The sequence below is a fragment of the Centropristis striata genome, chromosome 23 (genome assembly GCF_030273125.1).
Source record: "Centropristis striata isolate RG_2023a ecotype Rhode Island chromosome 23, C.striata_1.0, whole genome shotgun sequence".
In the NCBI taxonomy this organism is placed as follows: Eukaryota; Metazoa; Chordata; class Actinopteri; order Perciformes; family Serranidae; genus Centropristis; species Centropristis striata.
Window position 1 is genome coordinate 11,643,917 of NC_081539.1, and position 21,182 is coordinate 11,665,098.

At 36.0% G+C, this 21,182-nt stretch overlaps 1 protein-coding gene across 2 annotated transcripts in view; it reads left to right on the forward strand.

The window, feature by feature from the left end:
* Positions 1-21,182, forward strand: part of LOC131962029 (cadherin-7-like) — a 193,360-nt gene that overhangs the window by 160,867 nt on the left and 11,311 nt on the right. For both annotated transcript variants that reach the window (XM_059326979.1, XM_059326978.1), the window contains 2 exons: positions 12,968-13,085; positions 18,385-18,633. In XM_059326979.1, the coding sequence (XP_059182962.1) occupies positions 12,968-13,085; positions 18,385-18,633 (367 nt within the window). The remainder of the gene's footprint in view (positions 1-12,967; positions 13,086-18,384; positions 18,634-21,182) is intronic.

The window sequence follows — 21,182 nt, forward strand, 5'->3', positions numbered from 1 at the left end:
TTTTTTTTCCCCCAGAAAAACCTGATGTATACATGTGTTGTAGATAAACAAATTGCACAAAAATACCAGATGTAGCAAAAATGATATGCAGGTTTGATGTTGTGTTATATGGGAAAAAATATTTTTGCATGTTTGAGGAAAATGTTAAAAGGAAAGTCAAAGTCTTAATATGTTAAAAATTTAAGGTTTTATATGTTTTTGTTAGTTCAAGAAAAACAAACAAACTGCACAAATTTTAATGATTCAGGCTTTATAGGGTTAATAGCAACATGACTTGGATTCACCACAAAAACAAGTTGATTCAAGATACCAAGAACAGGATTTAGAATATAAATACATTTCTGGGAAAATCATCATTAAAATACAAACAAGCTGTGGGTAGAAAATTTCATCTCTCTTTGTCATGATTTTGATTTGGGGGCACAGCACAGAAACACAAGTGAAATATGTGTTTTTATATGGGAAATATGATTGTTCCCAAGTGAATTATCCATTAAAACCAGGGGCGTCGCACATAAAACTGTAGATTCATGACTAAAACTGTGTACGCTCAAAGACAGAAATATGCAAATTCTTTCACTAGATTTATAAAGCTTCACATATGGCTGATTCTGTATTTTAGAAATCTAGAAACACATATAGACTGGAGTTGTAGCCCATTGCAACCATAGACTGTAAAAAAAAAAAAAAAAGTGGATTTAGCCTCTGGGTCTGAAAAGTGAAGCCAATACAGAAGTTCCTTAAACATGCATTCTTTTAAATGACCAGCAGGGGGCGACAATACTGACTCGAAAAAGAAATCCAACAAGAAGTCTATGAGAAAATGACCCTACCTCTTACTTGATTTATTAATAACACAGGCATTATACTAAGTGATTGTTCCCAAGTGAATCATCCATTAAAACCAGGGGCATCACACATAAAACTGTAGATTGCTCAAAAGACAGAAATATGCAAAAGCTTTCACTAGATTTATAAAGCTGCACTTATGGCTGATTCTGTATTTTAGAAATCTCAATAAACGTGGAGCTGTGTGCACATGCATATGTCTCATTTGCCATAAATTGATATAGAAATGCCCTCAAACATCGAAAAAAGGATATGCATTTTATGACATGATCAATACAAAAGAGCACAAAATGTGTGTTTTAATATGTGACATATTAAATATGTGAATTTCATATACAGTTACATTATCTGCAGTGGTGGTAGAAGTACTCAGATCAGTAAAAAATAGAAATATTATAGTCTAAAAATACTCCATTACAATGCAAAACAACTCTTTTCAAAATTTTAAATTAATAAAAAATATGATATTATTCAGCTTTTATCATTGACAAATACATGTAAAAGCATTTTAATGTTGTAGCTTCTGAATGTGGAGCCAGTTTAAGATACTTTGTTTACTACTGGATTGGTGAGTAAACTACACAGTCTCCCATAAAGTTGGAATAATTTTGTTTTTGGGCACAATCCCCTGTTAATTGTGGGTTTTATTTTCATTGTGATATGTTTGGAAGAGATTAATTAATAATGTTTTGAGAAGATATACACTTTACATGTCAAGAATAAATCACATTGTCACAATCATTTCATGGAAAGAGGTAAAAAATAATTTATTCCAACTTTATAAGCGACCGTGTAATACATCATATCATACAAGGACATCATGATTTTTATTTAAAAAAATTGAACCAAGTGTCAAATAAATGTAGTGGAAGAAAAAACATTTACTTCTCTACTTTAGTGGCAGCAGTATAAACTAGCATAAAATCGAAATACTCAAGTAAAGTACCTCAAAACTGTCCTTAAGTAGAGTACTTTGTTAATTTCCACCACTGGATATCAGCATGTAGCTTTCAGATTTTTCACATGTGAACTTTCCGCAAACCATGTGTTTATTATGTTTATTTTCCCTAATAAAATTATTTTTTTTAAAACAAGAATCATTGTGCTATACAGGTATGAGAAGTTAAGACACAAGCAATCTGTTTTACATATAATTTTACATCGGAAATGATTAATTCACAATGTGACTCACTTGTGAAAAAACATGAAAATAAAACATCAATATAATGCAAATGTATAATATACATTTAATATACAAATGTGTGTTTACCTGAGAGATATGCTTTGTCATCTCCTCCACCTGACTGTCTGAGTTTGTACAAACAGAATGTGCTTGCTCGCATTTTTTATTTCCCACTAATTCTGCTTCCTATTAAATCCCATTCAAACACAGCCTGCTGTTGCTGTTTGGGCAACACTGGGGCACCAGTGGGACTGCACCTTCAGACTGAATAATGAAGGCAGGCAAAATGGAAATTTCATGATGAAATTTACACCCAAAAAACACATACAGAGCAAAGGGAAGGAGAGAGGTTGACATTTGAATGCAAAACCCAGTTTGAATTACAACTAGGTGTCGGCTGTCTTTTAGCAGACAGGCTGGGCGGACTCATAACCTGTCAGATGTGCGAACCACCGGCTCCCTGATTCCTAATTAATTAAAATGCTCCCGTTGTGTACTGTATGTCCGGCTGCAGCGGCGGCGAACACTCGGCTGTACTAACTGCGTCTGCCTCCCTGTAAAGCTTTGTTAAGAATCTGAGGCCGCCCACTGGCTGTCACGCCCATTGGCTTATTCACAGCTGCGACAAAGATGAAATAATAACATTTGCCAGTTGGGGCCGAGGTTGACTCTGTGGCTCTGTAGCACAGATTAACAGGGAGTGCAGGGATGGAATAACCTGCCATTTTTCAGGCCTAATTAAGGCCGTCTCGTGGCACTGGTTCTCTCCAGAGATGCCACTTGTTACGGATCATCGGTGCGTCTGTCTTCTGCCATAATATTAATTGATATTATGGTGAGGTGGAGGGGGCAGGGGCAGTGGGGACGGCAGGGTAGGAGGAGGAGGAGGAGGAGGGGGGGTTACGTTGTACAATCACTTCAGTGTAACCATTACATACATGAGTGGACTTGGCATTCTGCTGCCCCCAATCTGCTCCCCTGCCCCTCCCTGCGCTCCTGCAGCATCCCTGAGGAGCCCCAGCATCCTCCAGAGATTCATGAATGTCGGCTCGTCAGGAGTTTCCAAACTGTGAGAGAGTTAAAAGGGGGCGTGGAGGGAGAGATGTGAGGCAAAGATGCTGCGTGAGGAGGAAGAGACGTGCTAAGTTTGTTCTAAAAGTTCGTTTTGGGTCACAATTTGCATCAAATGTCAAGTATTTCTCTGAGTCATAAGTCTGTAAAATCTAAACTAGGGCTGAATAACAACAATGAATTGAAGAAAACAATGGTGGTCTGATCATTTTTTCCATGACTGGAAAGGGAATAGTGAAAAATGTCTTTAAATGCCTTTTGTGTCAGTCCAAGAGACATTCAGTGTCATATGATATAAAACAGAGAAATGCAGGAAATCTCTATATTTGGAACTCTGAAAAACTACTTTATTAATTAATATTTTATTAAATGAATTGCCAGTTATTTTTCAATCAATCAATCAATCAATCAATCAATCAATCAATCAATCGGCAAATCAATAACTTTACACACTTACATAACACACAGACTTCATTATCATATCAACAGATGTTAGTTTCAAATGCAATTATTTAGTATCAAAATAATCTAGTGATAGTTGTCTGTGTCTGATCTATTTTTTCCCAAAGTAACAAATATAGGCTAAAGTTGTAGCCCATTGCAACCATAGACTTTAAAAAAAAAACGAAGAAAAAAAAACTGGATGAAGCCTCTGGGTCTGAAAAGTGAAGCCAATGCAGACATTCCTTAAATCTGCATTCTTTTTAATGGCCAGCAGGGGGCGGCTACTGACTAGAAAAAGAAATCCAACAAGAAGTCTGTGAGAAAATGACCCTTTACTTGATTTATTCCCTAAATAAACAATATACTAATGAGTTTATGGTCTCAATCTCTAGTTTCAAGTCCTCTACAACACATCATGATGTTTATTTTAGTTAAGTATATTAGTAAAATAGACATTAAAGCAGGGAAGGCTTTATTTCACCAGCCAAATGAGCTTCAAAATGAATATCCCAGAATATTCTGTATGCCCCTTGCAAGCCAAGCTAGTGCTTTTATGCAGAACCTGCATCACCTTTCATTCAAATATGGTCACTTCTGGTTCCAACAAACCAATATGGTGACAGCCAAAATGCCAAAGCTTAACCAGTGAGTCCACTTCCTTTATACAGTCTATGATTGCAGCATTATACTCATCATGTTTGCATATCCCAAAGCGTTATGTGATGTTAACCCCACAGGGGTTAAACTTCAATTAATATGACTTATTTTTCATGCATTGCTTTTGCTCACGTCTCATCAACATGGTTCTTATATTCCTGGAACATACTGACACTCTCTGCCCATTTATATAAATACATGTGCCCGGTGTTGAAAACCAGCTGACACACTGACAAAAAAAAGTCTGAAACTTTACTTCACCAGCTCTTAAACACTGCCTCGAATGTCAACATCAACAACACAGATGACAGGAAGTTTCTTCACACCGACCTGTCTTCATCCAAATTATCAGTTTATTATAGGTGTTGCATCAAGGTGGGAGATGAAAACAGACATGTCAAGGCTCAAAGGGGCGCGGAACATTCTAGCACATGGCAGCAAACTGTTTGTACTATAAAAAGATGAAGAACACAGAGAAGATTTAATCTCAGATCTTACCAGGAGATCACTTTAGCCTCAGCAGTTTCGTTTTGTCGGGACCATGTCAACAAACGTGTTAAAACGAATCCCCGCGAATGATTCGGCTGATCGATGTGAAATGAGAAAATGGGCTTATAAAGAATGAAAAGAGATTGAAAGATGACATTTTGTTGAGTGGGTACATATTGATTGCCGTTACGAAATGTGTGTGTTTGTGTGTGTGTGTGTGTTTGTGTATGTGATGACAGCAGGGTGGGTGCTGTTGATCCGCCGGTGCACAAAGTTGCGGGTGTCACATGTGGGTGATGTTTGGGGCGTCGATGTCATAGGAAGGGTGTGAAAAACGCAGGACCTCTTCCTCTTCCTTCGTCAACACAAACCCCCCTGGTGACAGCTGTCTCGTCGCCATAGCAACAAGTGCCACCTATTTGATGCGATGCTTATTTATACTCTCGGTTCAACTTTTTTTTTTCAAGTGGCTGGCTTGATGTGACCGTGTGACTCATCCGGGGTTGACTATCTGATAATTACACTCTAAAGACAATATAACACTTACAGCTATATTTTAGAGGAGTAGATTTTTAAAAAAAAATGCAGTGCAGCCTTTACTCCGCTGGTGTCAAAGAGGGGAAAGAGTTATTCAAGCTCGTTATCTCTCAGATTTTTCACACACCAAAGCCTCTCGGTCTGGCCATGCTACATTAGCCGACATTTCTTTCCTCATTACGGAGGCCACATTTCCAACCACCTCTGCAGCGAGCGTCAGCACAGACGGATGCTTTGTGTCAAATGGTGCAGTGACTGATGGGCATTGTAGTTCACTAAGAAAACTTCAGGAGAATTAAATCTTGATTGTTGTTTTGTACCGCACACTGGCGAGAACACACACACTTCAGTTGGCAGGATGCTATTTGTGGAATTACTGAGCGAACAGTCCGTGTTTGGTCTGTGAAGGTTCAGCTCAATCATCCAGGTGGTAGGATGTCTGGAGAAATGTCTGCCCAAATTACTACTCACTCACTCTTCTATCAGAAAAATAAAATAGACTCAGTATTTGGCTTTGGATAAAAGACACACGAGTGCTTTTGGATTAAAGCTGTAGCTCATGTCTAGGGCTGGATATGATTTCAAAATTTTAGATGTCAATACAATAATGAAAATTGTATGATTTAGAATGTATGTAAATAGCTTTTCTCACACTTCATTGTTTTATTTTAATGAAACAAATTATACATAACTACACGGTTGCCCCTTTAAGTTGTACTAATTTTGTTTTCAGACACAATCCACTGTTAGTTGTGGTTTTATTTTCATTTTGATATGTTAGGAAAAGATTTATTAATAAAGTTTTGAGAAGATATACACTTTATCTGACAAGAATAAATCACATTGTCACAATCATTTCATGGAAAGAGGTAAAAAGAATATTTATTTCCAACTTGATGGGCGGCCGTGTATATTAATATGCAATCAAACATGCGATAAAAATAAAATAATAAAAAATAAATAAATGATAAATAAAAATATATCAAGCAAAGGAAACATATTGAATATCTCAATTATGTACAAAGCTTTTTATTTTTTAAACAAAATTAATTTTTGTAATTTAATAAAATACGCTAAACTCATTGCATCAGTTTTAAATGGACAACTTTGCCCAAATAAAATATTTTAAATGTGCAAAAATTGGTTAATTTTTAGTTTTAGGCCAGGAAAATATTCACAGATTTCAGATAATCAGATTTTCAATATCAGTATCAGTATTCCTGAAACGGTTTGGCTATAGATTGCTGCAGAAATTACGTATTTTTGAGGCCAACCTTTTTTCCATTGGATTTTAGATAACTGCAGAAAAAAAGCTCTGTGGCAAACAAAAGTTTATGGTCATTACATATTTTGTTCAGTAATATAATCTTCACAACTGAACACCACTTTCATCATTTTTGAAGCAGCAGTAAAAAGCCAACATTAGACTTCACCACCACCACTTAGCTGACAATGATGTTAGATGTTCCCAACAACCTTCAGACATATTAAAGTTTAAAGGCTATTTATTGACATATTTTACGTCATAGAACAAAACCACAGATCTTTTTTCAAAGCACTTAAGCAAAAAACATTCAAAAAACGATTGGCTTCAAGAAGATGGAGACAAAAGTGCAAAAATGCCAACTCATTCCTGCAGCACTCTATTGTAGACAAGTAAAAACATGTAAATAATTTTTTAAAAATCTCTTTTTTAAGTTTTTAAGTTCTTTTTTTTAAATCTTACTTTTTTAAGTAAAAAGTTTTTCAAATGCTGGTAGGTGAAGCCAATGCAGAAATACTTAAACCTGTATTCTTTTTAATGACCAGCAGGGGGGGACTACTGACTAGAAAAATAAATCCAACAAGAAGTCTATGAGAAAATGACACTACGTCTTACTTGATTTATTACCTTGGTAAACATTATACTAAGTTTATGGTCTCAATCTCTGGTTTCAGATTTCAGGCACTTAAGCAAAAAATAATTAAAAAAAAACAGATTGACTTCAAGAAGATATAGACAGAATTGCAAAAATGCCAACTCATTCCTGCAGACAGGTAAAAACATGTAAAGAATGTCTCTTTCAGGACACTATTTATACCCTAAAAAGTTTTATAATTCTTGTACTTAGTGTGAAAATGTTTTCAACACACAGTAGAATTGCTTGTATTGAAGATAAAAGTTAAAAGTAAATGCCAGTCACTGCAGGTTGACAATCTTCTGCTATATGTGTATGGAAATGTGTCTGCATGCCTCTGTTGTTTGCACATTCTCCTACTCCTCCTCCTCCTCCGAAGCGACAAACAGAGACACCTTTGTCCTTTTATATCCCTTTTGATCTGACGCGCAGCCATGTGTAAACTCAAAAAACCTTTAATTCTGTGATTCATAGGCCTCCTCAGTCTTGCCTTGCGACAGGCACCAGTCTACCGCTGCCGTTAATGTCTTTCAGCGAGAATTTATGTCTACATCCATGCCTCTCTCCTCCTGTCTGCTACTCAACCCATTAGAGAATTCCCCACCAAAGGTTCCCGGGAACGCCTTGCATCAGAGCCACACTAATGAAAGGCATTATACATTACAAAGTGTTTGATTTAAGGATGATTTACAGTCCTTTCCCTCAGCAGAGGGGAATGGAAACCTTCCTCGAGATAAGCTCCGAATCCATCTGCAATATTCAAAGGACATCAAAGGGTTCAAATTGTGTATAGGCTTCATCATCGGTGTAAGAACGACAAAGAAAGGTTTCTATCAGATGTGAAATTTCCATAACAGAGTGAGAGGCATGTGAGTTATTATAATCCTGGAATCAATGGCAGCTTTCATGATATGCAGCTGAGCATGCATGTTGAGGTGCTCAGCAGCGGTTGTGTCACACAAACACCACTCCTGTCTGAATATATATCCCAAAATGTTGTTGAAGCAGAGCGGATCGCCTCTTTGCATTTCCCTGTATAAATTCCCCTTGCGTTGCAAAACCAAACGCACACACAAAGAAAGAAAAAAAAGACGACTTTGTGATTACTTTTGCTGATGAAAGAGCAACTATTTTAATTTTGTTAAGAAACAGAGTAAAATATTCATGAATTTTCACCCCGCCTGCCAGTTTTAATAATTGGCAGGATGTCGTTTACCACCTACACCAACCCCTAATACCTGACAGCTTGTAACCAGCAGCATTTAATCACAGCTGACAACTGATAATCCATGTCTCAGCACTGATGGATCATTGGCTTTTACTTTTTTCTCCTTCTTCTTCCTCGCCCCTTTTTATTTATTAATTTCATAATTTTGTTTTTGTCTTGATGTTTGACGCCGAGCTGTTTGGGGCCGGGAGATGTGATAATTTACTGTGAATTGCTTTTAAGAATCTCTTGGAACCCATCCATGGGTGTGAGTTGTCACAGGGTTGAGTTTCTAGATTGCCTACAAAGGATTCAGGAGGCTTGATCTAAATTTATAAGGACACTGCTGCAGTAACTCCCACTTTGATGGCCGTCGTGGCGGCTATCATTTGTCGTCCATATGGCGTGTTTGTGTGTGATACGCTCCTCCTGTACAGCATGTACTGAGCAACATTTCCCCTTTTTTTTCCCTTTCTTGCTGCAGAAGTGCTGCAGACTCAAAAGCTTAATGTTTTCTCTTTGCTCTAAATGGATAACTTGATTTTCAGATACCACGTTTGTACCAATGAGAAAAGCATTACAGCACATGCTGGTGGGTGTAAATAAATTGGTTTATTTGGTAATTTGATTTCCTGCATTATTTATAGTTGTCAACCCTGCTATATAATAAAAGAGAGGGAGATTCTGTTTAGACTCAGGTTCATGGGCGAAATAAAGTGGGCCGAAACAAATAGCTTGTTTAACTCACTGATATGAACGCTTGTCTTGCATCGCCTCGAGCAAGAGCAGTTCTTATCGTGACTCATTTTCATACTTTCATAATAATGAAGTAGGAATGGCTCAGTGCAAAGCATATGCATTTATTTTGAAGAGGAGCAACACTCAGAGGACTGACCTGACATTGAATGTATTTATTATGTGGTGGTCAATGCAGGCAGGTACATGTGACTGTGCTGAAGAGCACTTTAAAATATATTTATTTATCTTTCCTAACAAACACAACAAAGACTGACTAGAGAGAAATAAGTGGTAATACAAAAAACTCTTTATAAATTTAAAAAGATACAAAATGATCAGAATATATACATAAAAACAAATACAAAATGATCAGATAGATACATAAAAACAGTCGCAGTACATACAGTCATGGAAAAAATGATTAGACTACCCTTGTTTTCTTCAATTTCTTGTTCATTTTAATGTCTGCTAGAACTAAAGGTACATTTGTTTGGACAAATGTAATGATAACAACAAAAATAGCTGATATGAGTTTAATTTAAGAGCTGATATCTAGACATTTTCCAATGATTTTGGTTATTATCAAGAAAATCATGGAAAATACATTTTTCCTCATTCATGCACCGCCTTCCATAACTGTTTTAATTCTCCGCATTCCCATAAAATATGGATAACTGATCCTGCACATATTTTAAAAATGAAGAGGATGAGTTAGGATACATCTTGCTCAACAAGTCGATACATCCTGTGCATTAATTTTTAATTCTGTTCAATTATTTTATTACAAGAAAATGAAGTAACAACATTCAGGGACATAATGTCACACTGAAATCCCATCCTAGGTGTTTAAGAAGAGCCTTTTCTTCTGAGCTGTGATATTTTGTTGAAAACTTAATGAACCTAAACTTAAGATCTCTAACACCTGGTTGAAGTATTTTAAATGTATGCATGTAAAATAATATCTCCAGGGCGTGCAGCAGTTTTCAGATATTTCAGGTTCAGCAGAAACACTCTCAGCATGTGTCCTGCTCATGTCTTACTGCTGTAGTTCTGTAGTTAGAGCCTAGTTTAGAGCTGACTGAACAGGATTATTTTTGTTGTTTTTAAAAAGTATGTGCAACCAAAAGTACCATACAATCATACCGACATGATTATTGAAGAGCTTAGCATTAACACATTGTTTTAGCTGTGTTTCTGCCTGGCATTCGATTGTTTTTTTCAATACTTTTATTGCAATAAAGCCTTGAATCAATACAGTGGTACAGTGTGCAGGATGAATCTGTCAGGAAAGTTACCACCACTGAAGAACCCTTAAAGCAAGGTCCTTAATCCCAAAATGCTCCAGTAACCAACCAGTAACACTGTGGTTGTACTGGGCAACTTCCAGAGTGTGAATGTGATCAGAGTGTTCCTGAAAAAGAGCACTGCTCTCAGTGAAACTTCCCTCAACAACATACAAAACAAAATACATCCTCAGTGCCCAGTATTTTTAGGTTTTTATACACCTTGACATATGAACAGAAAAAACGGAAACCAGAAATTAAAAAACAACAACAATGTAGCTACATCTATTACAGGGATGGGCGAGGGGCCACATAAGATATTGTGAAGGTTGTGGAGAGCTGGACCAATACTCTGAACTAAAATTCTGCTCCAAATGAATTTCATCGCTTTATAAAATGCAGTAAATTATCTGGTTTTGAGCTGCTACTGGTAAGGACACATGTTATTATAAGACTATGTTAATGTTCAGTAAGTCAAATATAGCAGTAAAAAACTGTAAAAACTCCAATCATGATCTCACTTTTCCATTTATTTTAAACACAACATACATTCAAACCACAAACACAATATCGAGCATGTATGTTATGCAGTAAAGCAGCAATTTATTAACTTTATGCAAAAAGCAATAAGTATTTTTCACAAGGTAACAGGTAACTCAATGTTTCTGTGCAGGTGTGTATGCATGCACAAACATACAAAAATCGCCTTCAAAATAAAAGCACTGTAGTTTTATTGATTTCTAAATTTTCCGGGTAACCTCACGCGGGTCGTCAGGGATGCCCAGGTCTGATCTGTACCCTTTCATTGTGCATACTCTGTGTTGCTCAGTCAGCAGTCAAAAAGCGACAAATTTTGCAGGAAAAAAAAACTTAAAATGCAGTAAGAAGAGCCATGATGTTGACTAGGATTTGTGGGTTAAATTGGCCTTCGTACTAAAACAGTATGGCGTGCAGACACACGGCTGACAACATGGCAGCTATGCTAGCCGTGGAGCCTTGGTGTCGTGGCTGCAACAGTTCAAAACAAGTCTGCAGCTTTGGCTCTCCCACTCAGGTGACCTGATCAGATAACAAGGGACAGCTATCCATTTGGGAAAAAAGTCTAAATTAGCATCACTACTCTGATCAGTGGAGGTGCTGCAGCTCCTGCTCACAGAGTGAGTAAATAAGTCGACAATGGCCTAACCTTCCTGTTGTCCTTGGTTTTAAATGAGACAGTGGGGGGTTTTCAGCCACAAATTAACATGATTCAATCCCGAAAATAAGTTTTAAGACTTGTGGTAATGAGCTTGAAGAGGGTGTAGCAGAGTATTGGGTGATACTTTAATCAAGCAAAATCAGGTCAGTTTTGACCCCGGAGGACAAAAGATGCAAACATTTAAAGGTTAAAAATAAAACAGAAAATTAAAGCTCCTTTACCCCCCCCAAAAAAAAAGATTTTTCTGTTGTTGTTGTTGTTGTTGTTGTTTTGACTGACTGTTAATATCACTTTTATTTTATTCTATTTCATTTCATTTCATCTTTTATATTTTATATTATTTTATTTATTATTATAAATATTTATTATTGTACTTTTTTTACAATTATTTTATGTATTATATTAATCATTCTCTGTTTCATGCTTTATTTCTTGGGTTTTACATATTGCTGTTGTCCAAAAAATGAAATGTATCACTCAAAAAGAAGTTTTTTTCTTTCTTTTGTTTTGACTGACTGTTATCATCAGTTTTACTATTTTATTTATTTTATATTATTTTATTTTATTTATTATATTATTTTTGTTTTATTTTTGCATTATATATATTTATTATTGTATTATTTATTATTATTTTATGTATTATATTAATCAATATTTGTTTCATGCTTTATTTATTGGGTTTTGCATATGGCTGTTGTCCAAAATATGAAATGTATAACTCAAAAAAATCTTTTATTTCACTAACATTAACCTTTACTTAATCAGAAATCACTGCTGTTTGATAGAAATGAATGTTAACAGTTAAAGTGCACATCAACTGTAAGGTAGAGGTTGATAATTTAAAAACTGTGTTGTCAGTTGAAAAAAATATATAATATTTGATTTCTGTTGTTAGTGCCCAAAGGAACTTTGTAAGACAAACAAAAAAAATCAATTGTATTTTTCTGGGTCGGAGTATTATTTCACTAAATGGATGTTATGGTCTGGGGTGCTGGGACACAGCGAAAAGTCTCTGGACAATGATTTGCTCCAGAAGAAATCACTTCCCCAAAGAAAACACTTCATCCCTAAGAGGATGCCGGGCTCTTGCCAAATAAGCACTTACTGTACTTGAAGAGATAAATGACACGAAAGCACAGCCAAACATTATAAAACAAATCTTTCTCCATCAGTCAGAATCAAGTTGATTTTCTCCAGTTCACTCACTCAGTTGCTCTGGCTTTTTAAGGAAAGATTTATAGCCCCATGTGAATAAATATATGACACAGTGAAAAGTGATGCAGATACAATGCTTTCCTTCAACGTCATACTGCATGCAAACATGAATCCATTTACAGCTTAACAAAGAATCAGCCAGTAAGATCAGATAAAGATCTTCGAGATAACTCACCCTGAATGTCTTGTTGTCCTCAGGTGATCCAGACCATCAGCGCCGTGGATAAGGACGAACCTCTGATCGGTCACCGCTTTTATTTCACCCTGGCGGCGCCCGTAGCCGGCAACCTCAACTTCACCCTGCGAGACAACAAAGGTGCGTCTGTGTTATCACTCAGCATTACCTGGTGTTATTTTGTTATTATCTGTTGTTAGAATGTGTTCATTTTTCAGTCTGGTATGAAAGATTCACACAGAAATCCCAGGGAGAAAGCCCTGAGCTCCGAAAAATACATTAGAAGATATAAAAAAGTAAAATTTCAAATATGTGCACAGTGTGCTCTGCCTTTTACTGGAGCCTGCTGTTGGCAATAATTAAAGCAATTTTTTTTTTAAACCTTTTTTTCTAAAAGATTAAGGTATTCACACTGCAGTGTCCTAATGTCCAAGTTAAGGAAGGTACACTTAATTCAAGTGCACTCAGTATGATTCTGTGCGCATTTTATTAAAAGTGTGCTATTTTTATGTACTAATTATACTAGTAATTTATCATGATTCTAACTAAAGATGTACTCAAGCACAATTTAGTGAACTGTTCTTCCTGAGACACCATTAAGGTGCACTTATTGATACTTAAGGACAACTTTTTTTAGTGTTAGGGGTATTAGGGCCACATTTAAAACAAAAAAAAAATTTAATTACGAGATTAAAGTCGAAAATATTGAATGAATTACAAAAATAATAATAATAAAATATTTACGACTGTAATCTCGTGAATATTATTTTTTTCTAAATGGGGCCCTAATAATTATATTTAGTAATACAATACTTTAAAAAAAAAACTTTAAAACATTTTTAAAAAAACATATATTTCAAAAATTTGATGCAACTTTCAGTATATTTTAACTATGTTGGAGTGCAATTCAAAGTTGTTTGAAATGCTAATAAATCATTCATTTAAATGTGTTATCGCGTCTTCTAATACATTAAAAGTATATTATTGTTATCTCAAATGTGATTGAAAATATACTTAAGTTTAAAAAAAAAGATTAGGAAAAAAAGAAAAAAAGATGTACTTAAGTATATTTAAGTTCATCTTCATGGAGCCCAAAATAGTAGAGTCAGGTACACTTAAGTTTAATTTTTTTGTATCTTTAAAGCTACCAATTATATGTAATTAGCACCAAGAACATAGCGCATTTTTAGTTTTCAAATAACACATGGAAGTATACGAATTTTACTTACCGTAAATTAAGTGCACTTAAGTGTACTTTTTACCTGAGTCAAACCCCTTTAAGGTCTTTTTAATCTCTCCATCACATTGTCTGTTGTTAATGCATATATTATAAATAATTCATAATAATAATAATTTTATTTATATTGCACTTTTGAAGTTTATTAGTCTGAGTTGGACAAATTAAATTGTATTTTTAGTGAACTTTTGAAAAAATATTAGCAAAAATGAGGACTGTGGATGTTGTCCACCATCACTTACATTGAAAACCAATAAGAAACGTATATTTTAATTAACAGGATGGACAGGAGAAATGTCTATAACAAGATTATTGAGATAAACAAGACAAGATAAACTGGTTTTGTTGCACCTACTGGTTTCCCATTATACTTTAAAGGGTATTAATTATCTCCTATTTGGTATTTAAAATTCCGAAATGTAACTTGCTGCATAAACCCTGAAGTCACTTACCAATTAATGTTCATACTAAATGTCTAAGTCCTTGTCAAAGCTGCATGCGTCCGATGATCCCTGTTGAATTCAACTGCTAAATCAAAAACTCCATGTATGATATACAGAAGAAAGAAAAAAGTGAATTCATAACTATAAATTAAGTTTATTAGTTAGACAAATTAAGTAGTAGCTTAAATCTTAAATCTTAAATAAAATAAAACATTTTATTATATAAATGATGTCCGCCGTCATTTATATAATACAAAAACAATAAGAAATTGATCTTTTAATGAACAGGATGGACAGGAGGAGTGTCTATAACAAGAAAATGATTGCTATAAACTGCTGAAAAATACTAAAAAAACATGATATCATGGTTTTGTCGCACCTACTGGTTTTACATCATACTTTTAAAGGTATTAATTGTGTTCTATGTGGTATTTGAAAGTCTTAAATTTAACTGGCTGCAAGTCAGTCACCAATTAAAGCTCATACTAAATGTCTAAGTCCTTGTCAAAGCAGCATGTGTCCAATGATCCCTGTTGAATTCAGCTGCTAAATCAAAAACTCCCCTGAGAAAATTGCCAGTGGCCGTCGGAGTCTGTAAAGAGTGTTGGTCAAGTTAGGTACGGTCTATTTGCTGCTTACTTCCTTCGAATTGAGCCTGGCAGCAATGCAATTGACACTTTGGCCATTGCTCACTCTGGCCCTCTATATCTGCCCGCATCTGGACACAATCTACTCGGCAGTCTGACTCAGGAGGAGAAGCACAGAGTAACTGGTGCCCCCCAGCATGCCTGGCCGTGCCAAATGAAACCATAATTCTGCCATGACAATGCCCTCCCTACCCTTTTTCTTGTAATTGTTTATCAAAACTGAATGCAAAAACAAAACTTTCTGCTGCAACTGGAGCACATCTGAGATTTGTGCCACAATCCACAACAGCAGCGTCTTCATGTACTAGATCACAGACTACCTCTAACCTAAACACACCGGCTGAAAAAACTGCCTTTGTGCCTTAATGATTTGCTCACCACCTACACAAAAAAAGCAGTGGGTGGGAAAAAAAAGAAAATTAGCTTCTCATATAGGAGAACTTTGCATACAGCTTTAAAAACACACGAGAACTGTGCCCGACTGCACCATGAATCGCCCCCTGCTTTAAAAACATGCAGCGCTGATGCTCTCTCTGAGGTAAATACCCCGCGTTTAGTGTTTGTTTGAGCTCAGCTCAGGCTGCTGTGTTACATTTCAGAGGTAGAATCAGCAGCCAGGTTGTGCCACAGTAATCCATGTGATGATGAACTGGGTGTTTAATGGTAATTTATTCGTAGATTACGAGCAACTTGACTGAAAGACGGGTTTTGATCGCTTTGTTGAAGCTATTTTCTCACTGAAAATCCAGTGTTTTGTTCAGTATATATGTGCATTTAATGTTTCAAAATGATTTATTTCTACAACTTTAGCACATGGCATGGTTAAGGTTACAGAGAGAGATTGTGGTTATAGCAAATAAACTCTTAAATTTGACCCATAGACTGTAAATAAACATGCATGACGTGCCTCCACTTCCTCCCACTGCACAAAAATGAAGCCAAGCCGATCCTGGATGCAGTTGCTGCCATCTTGCACTGGTGACATCATTTTGAAGCATAGATCTATTATAAACCTGGATAAACCTTATTGCCATTTTCCCAGTTGCCACTTGCAGCATTGCAATAAAAAGTCCCTGTAGTTTCCCTGTAGATAAAAGATATGATAATAAAAGACAGCTCTTCATAACCGTTGAGAGGATTCATGGAACTGCCAACAAGTTTCATTATGACTCTTTCTATTAATTTTTTAGCTATGACTTTTTTATATTTATAAAATTTCAATCAAATAGCAAATTAAAACTTATCAGAAACCTTACCCCTTGAACATACATCAGAATGATAAGAACTAACTAAAATGATGGAAACCATCTTTGGGAAAAATCTATTGAATGTGTACTTTCAGTCTTTAGTTTGGCTCATGTCCCTGTTAACCATTTCCATCTGTTAACATATAGGGGGCGGGGTTTATAACCTATACTGCAGCCAGCCACCAGGGGGCGATCAAGATGTCTTGGCTTCACTTTAGGGAGCTTTCATTACCATGTTTCACATTTAGAACATATTTATTTAACAAGCGTTTTATTTTCAACTCAGCACCAAACCGTCTGTTATTTCTTCACCCGTGAGGCAATCTCTGCTGATTTGACTAATGTGGCATTTACAAGAGGATCCATCTCCATTTTTTACCTTGTTCTTAGACTCAAAGAGAAATCTGAAAGTCTTTCAGAAAAACAAAGGAGTTGTCCTTCAAGGCAAAATCTACATTTCAAAAGTAACTGCTCATTTTGAAAGTGCATTTCAATCTATTGAAACAGTTGTCATGAAATGGCTTTTTTTCTTCTTGTAATAGCATATTGTTCTCCTCTGGCTGCCTCTTTCCCTCTCATACGCTGAGATTTCATATAAGATTTTGAGCATCAAGCCAAAGCTGTTATCAGCCAACAGGTGGTCAAGACCAGGGAGAGACGCCACAGTGTGTCATATAATGAATTGTGTTAATGACACCATCTGTTGGCGTTCCTGCTTTTAATACTGTAAAATCATGTCAAACTGCACAACCAAAGCACAGCAATCATTACAGAGTACACGTTAAGCCTCCTGCTAGTCATATACATGCACTTCATTGTTCATTTGAAGCCGATAAAACTGCAAATTAAAAAGAAAAATCCCCAGGCTATTTCTTAAAAGTCTGACCCATGTACAAGTGCATCTCAATAAATTAGAATATCATAGAAAAGTTTATTTATGTCAGTAATTAAATTCAAAAAGTAGAAATAACACATTATATAGTTCCACTACACACAGAATGAAACATTTCGTGTCCTAATTAATTACATTTCTTCTAATTATAATGATTATGGCTTACATTTAATGAAGACCTAAAATTCAGTGTTTCAAAAAAAATGTATATTTCAAAGGATCAATTTTAAAAATTATGTTTAATATGGGAATGTTGGCCTCTGAAAAGTATGTCCATCTCTCAATACTTGGTTGGAGCTATTTGACTTGAACTACTGGAAATTGACTTTTCCATGACATTCCAATTTATTGAGAGGTACAAGGTACAATTATAGTTATTAGCAGCAAGAACATTGTTATCAAAAATTAGCACATTTTTAGTCATCAAATCCACATGGAAATATATGACTTATACTTAAATTAAATGCACTTAAGTGTACGTTTTACCCGAGTCAAACCCCTTTGAGGTCTTTTTAATCTCTCCTTCACATTGTCTGTTGTGAATGCATTAATAATGAATAATTAAGAATAATAATAATTTTATTTACATTGCACTATTGAAGCTTAATGTATTCAGAATAAATCTTGTATGGCATATAGAAGAAATACAGAAAGTTAAGTTATCTGAAGCTGTAAAATGAAGTTTATTAGACTAAGTAGGACAAGTATTATAGTATTTTTAGTAAACTTTTGAATACATCTTTGCAAAAATGAGGATTCTGGATGTTGTCCGCCATCACTTACATTGAAAAACCAATAAGAAATGTATCTTTTAACGAACAGGATGGACACGAGGAGTGCCTATAACAAGAAAATCGTTGGTTTAAACTGCTGAAAAAGTACTGAAAAAACATGATATAATGGACTCCATTAGGACTTCCATGACATACTAATTTACTGAGATGCACCTGTATATTTTATCCTCTACTTTGCAGACAACACGGCGTCCATACTGACGAAGCGAGGGGGCTTCAGGCGGCGGGAGCAGCCTATGTACCGGCTGCCGGTGCTGATCGTGGACAGCGGAACTCCCGCATTGAGCAGCACAAACACGCTGTCGGTGCGAGTGTGTGAGTGTGACTCTGATGGCGTGGCCTTGTCGTGTGGAGCTGTGGCCTACACTGCGACCGGCCTGAGCACCGGCGCCCTCCTGGCTATTCTGGGCTGCATCATTACGCTTCTGGGTAAGAGCCATATGACCTCAGTGTCAGAGGTAATATCTACTCGTGGTTCTTTGTTTGTAGCCGAAGAGCTTCACGGTGATCATTATTGTGGAGGTGATCTTGTTGCAGCTTTGACCACTATTCCTCTTTATCCTCTGTAGTTTTTCACTTGTCTCTCAAAGCTTCAAGCCCCATCAAAGTGTTACTTATCATTTCTTTGGAGTTCTCTTGACTTAAACGCAACTAGAAGGGCATTTTCAGAGCGCAGCCCTATCTCTTAAAGTTAACACTCCAACCCGAGGGGGATGTTCACGTGAATTTTTACAGTTAGGAAGTCTTTTTTTACGATTATTCCAACACCACTTGAATGCAACAGAAATGGCCTATCTCTCAATGTTGATTAAATGACAAATAATTACCGTTTCTACACCCTCCACCAAGTTTTATTAAAATTGGGCCAGTAGTCCTTCCGTAATCCTGCTGACAAACAGACAAAACAACATGAAAACAACAAAATAACACAATACAGACTTCATACAAAGTCTTATTTTTAAATATTATGTTTTCAAAGTCATGAATATGTTCAATTTATACTCATTCTCAACATAATCACTTTCCTCCGCATGAAACTCATCTTAATCTGAATCTTTTATATTTGAAATTAAACAATCAAACTTTGTTAATTTCTGTTAAATTCTTGAAATTTGCAAGCATTAAATACTCATCAAATATCATTAAAACATAAAATCAAAGCCAGCATGAACATCTGGTAAAATAAATAAAGTGTATATATAAATTGATTGCCGTGGGTATAAATGAATTCAGTAAGCCTTATCTTTAGCTATTTCTTTCATAGTGTGAAAAGTGTGATTTTAGAGGATTTAAGAGTCTAGAAATTGTTGCTTTAGGTACCTTGAAAGTGCTTGAATTTTACTTTAAAAAAGCTCTATGAATCCTAACTATATCTCAAACTGATATATTAATGACAAACATGATAAAAATGCACATTTCAGCCACTTGAGAAATATAAAATCAGAAGAAAAGTGAATTAAATCACATGGTGCTTTACAGCCTGGTATGTATGAGACCAGATCATAATTATCTTGTGCAATAAATCTCACAAGGGAGGAATGAGTGTCGGATAAAGACCCTCCCCCTCTTTCCAATAAAACTCTGACTACTCTTCTTCGAGCAGAAAGAGAAAATACAAACCCTCCCCCTCCTCTGACCCTCTCTCCTGCTCATAATAATCTTCTCTACAGTCCCTTAGCAAATCAAAAGAGTGGGCCGGGCATTGATAGCTTAAACAGACTCTAGGATCACTTTCGAGTTGTCTGCCTGAGGTATCTCGCAGGCTTTGTTGCAGCGGGAATACATTTAAGCCAACAATCTTTGCAGTTCAGATTGAAGTTCAGATTTAAGTGGAGGTAGTGTTGGATATACAGTGCTGCACTACTCAACACTCCTTACCTCAGTATTTACAAACCATTCAGACTTCTCTTTGCTTCTGCAGGCGGTGGAAATGTGTGAGAAAGCTTTTGCTGAAACACAGTTGCATCTTGAGGTCTTGCAAATGTCAAACCTGCAGGGAGATATCTTACCCTCATATTTCCTATTCGGTAAATACATGTGACCCGGGTCAGCCGGCTCTGAATAGCAGCCTGGATGTTTACAACTAAAATACCACTGAAATCCTGCCAGCAGGATCAATTAGCTGCAGTCGGTTTACTGGGTTTTAGTGGAGTATTTTTTTATTTTGCCCGAGTTTTGAGCTGGACCCAGTAGACGATGAAATTCATTCTGTGGGTTGTTTCGCTAAACTGAGTCGAGAACTGATTGAAAAAGTGGTCACCCAACACCTTTACCTTGACTTTATTTAAGACGGTTTGTCCAACCGTTGAGAAATGAAAAAGAATAACATTATTTGTCCAAAAGGCGCATTCGCCGTAATGGCATGACTCTAAAAATGACTTTATATGAATATGTGCACTTTTCATGGAAATATTAGGTCACTATTAAAAGAGTTGTGATTCACCAGAACTGTACTTATTTTTAAAAGTAGTTGGCATCAGCTTTTAGTTTGCCAAAACTGGAAAAAAAAGATTGTTTTTTGTTTTATTTAAGAAAATTGTACAGCCAGAGTAAAAACTGTTCCTTTTTAAGATGCATCAAAGTATAAAAAATGTCAGTCTGACTTAACTTGTTACGATAATTTAAATTCACCACGATCAACTTATTGCGAGTGTTTATTTTTTCTATCTTCCCATCCCTGCTTTATCAGCTTCTCAAATAAGTATAAGTGTTTATACTTCATGTTTAGGTCTTCAGCAGCTATTTTTTTTTAAAAACCCATGATTGTGTCATTTATGTGACAGTGCTCCTCCTCCGTCTGAGCTCACTGTTCTGAAAAATAAAGTGTAATATCATTGAGAGAAAGCAGCGCCTGAAGGCAGCCTGAGTCAGTGATGAGATTTTAGATTTTAGATCATTTTCTCTCCTAAAAGGAGCTCTCATGGTGCCTTCCCCTTAGATACATTTCAGTGTATTTTATAAACTTAATTACGGTATTT